General features: G+C 35.6%; 2 protein-coding genes across 4 annotated transcripts in view; both read right to left on the reverse strand.

Moving 5' to 3' along the window:
• Positions 1-1,637, reverse strand: part of LOC102215667 (chemokine XC receptor 1-like) — a 12,423-nt gene extending 10,786 nt beyond the window's left edge. Inside the window, exons 1-2 of one of the 3 annotated variants that reach the window (XM_005742526.2) lie at positions 1,582-1,637; positions 592-1,405 (exon numbers count right to left, since the gene is read on the reverse strand). In XM_005742526.2, the coding sequence (XP_005742583.1) occupies positions 592-1,377 (786 nt within the window). In that variant the 5' untranslated portion in view covers positions 1,378-1,405; positions 1,582-1,637. Of the gene's footprint in view, positions 1-169; positions 1,406-1,581 lie in introns of those variants that run through there. The other 2 variants (XM_005742525.1, XM_005742524.1) reach the window with 2 other exon arrangements.
• Positions 1,638-2,255: 618 nt separating this feature from the next.
• LOC102192427 (chemokine XC receptor 1-like) lies at positions 2,256-6,047 on the reverse strand. The gene is made up of 2 exons (XM_005742527.1): positions 6,003-6,047; positions 2,256-4,130 (listed from the first exon to the last, which is right to left on the reverse strand). The coding sequence occupies exon 2, from the start codon at positions 4,116-4,118 to the stop codon at positions 3,075-3,077; it is 1,044 nt and encodes a 347-aa protein (XP_005742584.1). The 5' UTR covers positions 4,119-4,130; positions 6,003-6,047; the 3' UTR covers positions 2,256-3,074.
• Positions 6,048-6,395: the final 348 nt, after the last annotated feature.

Consider the following 6,395-nt stretch of genomic DNA (forward strand, 5'->3'; position numbering starts at 1 on the left):
TGAAAATAAAATAAATTCATAATTATAATAAAGGTCAATCAAATGGACCAATATGGCAAGGCCATGATGATCCACTTGGTAAAATAAATCCGCTTGGCATCTTTCTTGGCCTTAAGACAACAATTCTGATGGCCAAAGATCCAAACGGGACACAAAAAAAAGAAAAAAACAAAACAAAAACATTGTATTTTATTTTTTTACAAAAACAGCATTGCTTGTAAAAGTGCAGTAGAAAACAGATTCTTACACACATACATTTTGCTTTTACTTGGCACATTAAAATGAAAAAATGCATGTAATTTCTACTTAATTTCAGGAGAACATAAAAAAGATGTCAAATTAAATAAGAATATTTACAGATGTTTAACTTCACAAGTGGCTGTTTAACTGATCGTTGTGCAGTTCCAAGTTTATAGCAGAACTTGCAGCTATGAAAACTGCTTTCTGACTAACAAAACTGAGAGATGTGTCTCTCTCCCTGTTCTTCCTGCACAGGTTTTCGCAGCGCAAAAGATTCAACAGATGCTTTCGCATCTTCTGTGAGAGCATATATAGCAGAGGGTTCATACAGCAGTGAGAATAGGCAAGCATTTCACAAATATGGTAGGCAACTGCTAACTGCTCCTCTGCCTTACAACCTATGGGTTCATAAAGAGATTTAATTAAAAGCACAATATGGTATGGCCCCCAACAAATGAAGAACACTGCAACAATACACAACAGCACAGCTACAGCCCTGTGCTTCTTTCTGTTTAAAGCTCGTAAAACTGTCTTGAGGATGGCAGAATAGCAGAAAATAATGATGGCCAGTGGGAGGAAGAATAGCAGTGATACTTGGAGATAATGTCCAAGCTTGTCATCAAATTCAGGCTCGCAATAGGTAACATTTTCCCAGTCTACTACTTTTACTATCATAGCATCACTCAGGGATGCCAAGATGCTGATGACCCAGGCAGCTATACAGGCACCAACTCCAGACTTCTGCCTTATAGCATGGTTGCTCAGCCGGTTGTGCAGCACCACAGTAATGAAACGATCCACTGTCATGGCAGTCAGCAGAATGACACTGCTGTACAGCCCAACAAAGAATGCAGCAGTCATGAATTTGCAGGCAAAGTCCCCAAAGACCCAGTGGTGTAAATGATCAACGGCCCAGAATGGAAGTGTGATGGTGAAGATCAAATCAGAGCAGACCAGGTTCAGGATGAAAATATTTGTCATTGTGTTCAGTTTCTCGTAGATGAAAAGAACACATAAGAGGAGGCTGTTGCCTATGACACTGAGGATGAAGATCAGGATGAAAAGGGGGCCGGTGATGTTTGGAAAGTCAGTCTCACAAAGAAATTCAACATGATCACTCAGTCTATAGTCACTCATTGTGAAGTTGTTTTCCTTTGTCTGTTTTCTAAAAAGCAAAAAACAAAAAACTAGATTTTTAAAATGTAATTAAAGACGTTAACTGAGCAGTTCTCTATTAAATAACAGAAATTCTTTATTTTAGTTTTAATCTTTGTACATTATGTTAGCAAGTGGGAGCAGCCAGTTGAAGTCCAACTTAGGAGAAATAATACAGCAACTTACCTCAACAATCAGCTGTCAACTCTGGTGTTGAATTGCGCTCTGGTCAGATAGCTCTGATAGTCTTGACTAAAGTAACAGTTCCTCTTTTTGTTTCACATTAAGTCAGAGAGGCCGTCTTAACAAAAAAAAAAAAAAAAAAAACATGCCCAAAAACCATGGGCAACTTGTTTTTCTGCATTGAAAATCCAACTTAAACAAAATTAAAAGTACATTTTAATAGTTTCCCATAGTTTTATTAAAAATGTAACGGACTACAAGCATGCAGCACTAGCCAAAATGAACACAAAAATAACTGCATGTATTATTTTGTTTATTATTTTGTACAGCAAAAGAATAATGCTGATGGTATTAGAATATGAAAATAAGCACAATACCCAATACTCTGTTGGGAAGAAGTTATGTTCTGCTGAAAACTGGAAAAAAAAATTATTTTTTAATTATTTATCATGGATAATCAAAGTGACATATATATATATATATATATATGTAATACCATGTACAGCATAATCAGCAGATCTAAACACAAATGAAATTGCTACAGCAATAAAAGGTTCTTTGATCATAGAAGAGTTTGGTCAGAAACTATAACCACAGATAAGTACATGAAGCAAACTTGATTAAACATAACATATTACAACATATTACAAAATATTACAACATATCACACACCATCGATGTTAAACAGAAGTTTCCCACTTTTCTATTCTTCTTGTTTCAGTTGCACCTTTCCAGTAAATTACACAACTGCACTCTGACCCCAGAACAACTTGAAGTCTTTATGATCCAATCATCTGAATGAGGCTGTTTGAGTTACGATCATAGGTTTGGCAGGATGAACAGCTCTATAATATTTTACTCAGACTTTGCATTAAAAAGTCAGTTTCTGTTATTAGTAACTGCCAGTCATTTCAATTTGTGCTTTTTTTTTTATACCATTATCTGTAAACTCCAGAAACATAAGTCTTAATCCCAGATATCTCAAAAAGTTTCTGAGACAGTCAAACCAGCTCTTCTGGTTTGAAATCATATAGACCACACTCCATTATGATGTTTATGATGACAATAAACCTCTTGAATATGTGTGCATACTTTGATCACTGATGGCTAAAGACATTAGGAAACCAAATGCAGTTTCACAAAGAAGTAGCAGGTTATGTTGCTCAGTCTATTTTTGGCATTTTATTTTTTATTTAATGTTATTTAGTGAATGTTAATATAAACATATTTGACTGAATAATAAAAGGCAAGCAATAATCTGATGAAAATAAGCCGTTATGCTGCATTGATATAGGTTACTGATCAGTAATTTTAAAGAAGAGTCAGAAAATGGTTGTAAAAAGCACCAACATTGGGGGAAATCATTTTGGAAAAACATATTGGCAGTTCATTCCCAAGTGAACCCAGATTCAAAAGAACAATGAAATCCGTTTGAGACATTTTGAGAATCAACTATGTTAATGAACAAGATGTATTAGTTCTGTTTTTTTACAATATCAAGGTACCTGTGACAACTCTTCACCACTTGTTATCGATATTATTGTGTGCCAGTTTTGTCTGTTGCGAAAGCTGTTATTGTTTTTTTTGCGGCCCAAGCTCTTTAGCATTTTCTTCAAATGGGTTTTGAATTTAACCCCCACAAACACATAAAACACGGGGTTAAGGCAGCATTGTGAAAAGGCAAAAAGTCGAGTAATCTCAAGCGCATAATCCAGATTTTTGCTATATTGACAATCTTCCCCTAATGAGTCACTTTCTCTGGGCCAGTAGGAAAAGGACTGCAGAAATATCACTAAATTGTAAGGTACCCATCCAACAAGGAAAACAACCATGAGAATAAAAATTAGTTTCAAAGTTTTGTTTCGTCTTCTTTGCACAGGATGAAGCAACCTGCACATGATATGAGTGTAGCAAAACATGAATACCACTGAGGTAATTAGAAAGAGGATGTTTTGCTGGTAGATTCCCCACAAGCTCCAATAAGAATCTGCATATACACAGTACTTTGACTCTGCAACTTTGGTGGAAGCAAAAGCTAGACTGGAAACCAGGATGCTAACGACCCAAATGATCGCAGATGCTACAATACTGTAATACCCCGTGGTGGAAACAATGTCAGACAGAGGATTTATAACAGCTATATAGCGGTGAGCAGTCATCAGGATGAGGAGGATACCGCTGCTGTAGAATCCAAGACAGAAGATAAAGTTCACTATTTTGCATGCATGCTCCCCTAAGGTCCATCCATGCATGTTGTAGTAGGCCCAGAAGGGCAGAGAAGCTGTGAAGAAGAGATCTGATACAGCCAGATTCAGGATGAAGGTGTTGGTGAGGGATTTCAAATTCTCAAACTTGACCAGCACCACGAGGACCAGGATGTTGCCAAAGATGCTGAGAATCACCACAATGGAGAAAAAGACTGGAGTGAAGATTGCTCCAAATTGGATGACACCTGTTTTGTTGCAGAGTTCATCGTAGTCATAATCATAGGGGTACGAGGTTGAGTCAAGGCTGGTGCTGATAGTATCTACGTTATCCATTGTATCCACTTTCTTCCAGCATAAAGAGAAATTTAAAAAAGACTGTTAGACAGGTAAATAAAGTAGGTCAAATTTCACAGTCTTACTTAAGGACTTATAATATTATAAACCTTTGTTAGACAAGGCTATCTAACAAATATTAGCTAATGGTCATTGACTCTGTATTTGGATGCATATCTCACTTTTCTCACTTACTCTCTATTATAATATTTAACCAAGAATACATTTTAAAAGTTATTTATATTTATGGACTTAAAAATGTATTTATGTAGTATATTCTATGCACTGATTTGTGTTTTTTGACAGGATTTTATCAACGAAAACATCAAAGAAGAAATGCAGCAAACCTAGAAGCTAGCAAATAAAAACTAATCAAGGACTGTTTGTGACTGAGCCACTTTTGTGTATATTTAGTTATTGCAGTGGGTACAAACTGGCTTGGAGAAACATTGCAGGTTGAGAAGGTACAGCACATTGTGAATTGCCTGACCAAACAGTCTGGTAGAGAACCTTAGAGAAGATGAAGGGCTCAAAGCTTTAAACATAAACCAAAACTTACTTTACCTTTTCACCCTGACTTTTAACTGATTATGCACTATGGAGAGCGATTAGAAAGCAAAAGAAAATAATATAGTATGTGTAGATTATATTATTTAAGTTTATTTTCTATATTTTAGCTCATATTTTTAGCTGTTTTGCTATTTCTTATTTTTACTAAGTATATTTTTCAGTTTTCTTATCAGATTATTAGGCATACACACAAAAGGTGATTTTTGTTTAAAGTTTGATTGACTAATTGGTAATTAGAGATGCACTAATCGACCAGTCAGGAAGAGGAGCCATCTGATTGTCAGAGTTCTCTGTCCTGAGCAGTAAGTCAGCCTCCCATATGTCTGACTGTGAACTTCATTCCAAGTGTCATTCAATTGTGCACAGATACTCACAGGTGCATACTAATGTGTCGTTACCATGGAAGCTCCTCACTGTGAGTGAAGACACAAAGTTGAATTTTGTTTGTTTATGCCATCAAGTACAGGTTTTAGAAATAAAACTGGAACATGAAAAATTGGTACTGAGAGACACTTACAAAAAATTGGAAATTGGAATTGACTAAGAAAATCAATGCATCTTTAATGTTGATCAATATGTAAATGTTGGAATATTGCAAGTAATCAGGATTGGTATGGTTATTAGATGGCCTGTTCTTTAAAGCATCTGTAATTTCATGTTTTATGAAAGCCTTGTGATACAAGGCTTATGTTAACACAAGAAGTATCATGTAGAAAATGAAATAAATCATATCAGAATTGGGGTGTAAAGTTAGTAAATCGAAGTAAATATTACCTTACCACACAGAATAAAGATAAGCTACTCCAAGAAGTTTTGTAATTTGAGAAAAAGGAAATTGTTTTGTGTTGCTAGTATAATTTGCTTGAGAATTTTTTTGCAAAAATCCATTCTAAGTAATAAGTAGGATTTTTTTTGAAAACATTCTAATTAAAACGTAGAGTTCTAGATTTATTTATGTCAATGCAACTCAGTTTGTTCAGTGAATTTAAGATAGCATTAATGGTCATAAAAGGGGGGAAAGCCACAAAAAGGCTACATACATTCATTGTGTGCAGTACACAAAGTGCTGTTGTGTGTCATTGTTTTCAATTTTCTCCATAGTTTTCTTAATCAGTGTCCAGGTTTTCACTAAATCAAATGCACAAATTAATCAAAATGTGTGCACAAATCTGCAATAGCAGTCACGCCTGAAAAATGTTCCCACTCTGTAAACATTGATTGAACCTGTACACACTCTAAACTTTGACGTCACGTTCAGCAAAGGTGAACCTTAGACTTTGACTGAAATGAAAGAAAATCAAAACTATACTGTACCTGCACAAAGGGGGTCTGCACACCAGGGTCCTCAGCAAGGTTGTTAGCGAAAGGTTGGTGAGAGTGGTTTTGAATATCACAAGGTGAACAGAAACTACGCATTTTTTTCAGTTCATCCAATAAGCAGTGATTGTGGGACTTGTGTTTCACATGTGATGAAGACATGTTCCCTGTAACTGAAAACACTTAGTGGTGTGTACAGGTTTCATTTGTAAATGTGTGTTCTACCTGTAACTGTTTATTGAGAAACTTTCATTACTGCAGATAAACCAAAGACAATGAAAAGAGCCGATAGGGAAGAGATATCAAATCAGTTTTCCAATGCATCAAAGGTAGTCCTTTTACAATAAATAGACATTCAGGAAGTGCTGTTGCCTTAGCCGGATGATTCTA

The sequence above is a fragment of the Pundamilia nyererei genome, unplaced genomic scaffold, assembly GCF_000239375.1.
Source record: "Pundamilia nyererei isolate P.nyererei 1_Seehausen unplaced genomic scaffold, PunNye1.0 scaffold00121, whole genome shotgun sequence".
In the NCBI taxonomy this organism is placed as follows: Eukaryota; Metazoa; Chordata; class Actinopteri; order Cichliformes; family Cichlidae; genus Pundamilia; species Pundamilia nyererei.

Excerpts from the sequence above, each read along its gene's own strand:
- LOC102192427 (XM_005742527.1), bottom strand. The coding sequence starts at position 4,118 with ATGGATAACGTAGATACTATCAGCACCAGCCTTGACTCAACCTCGTAC.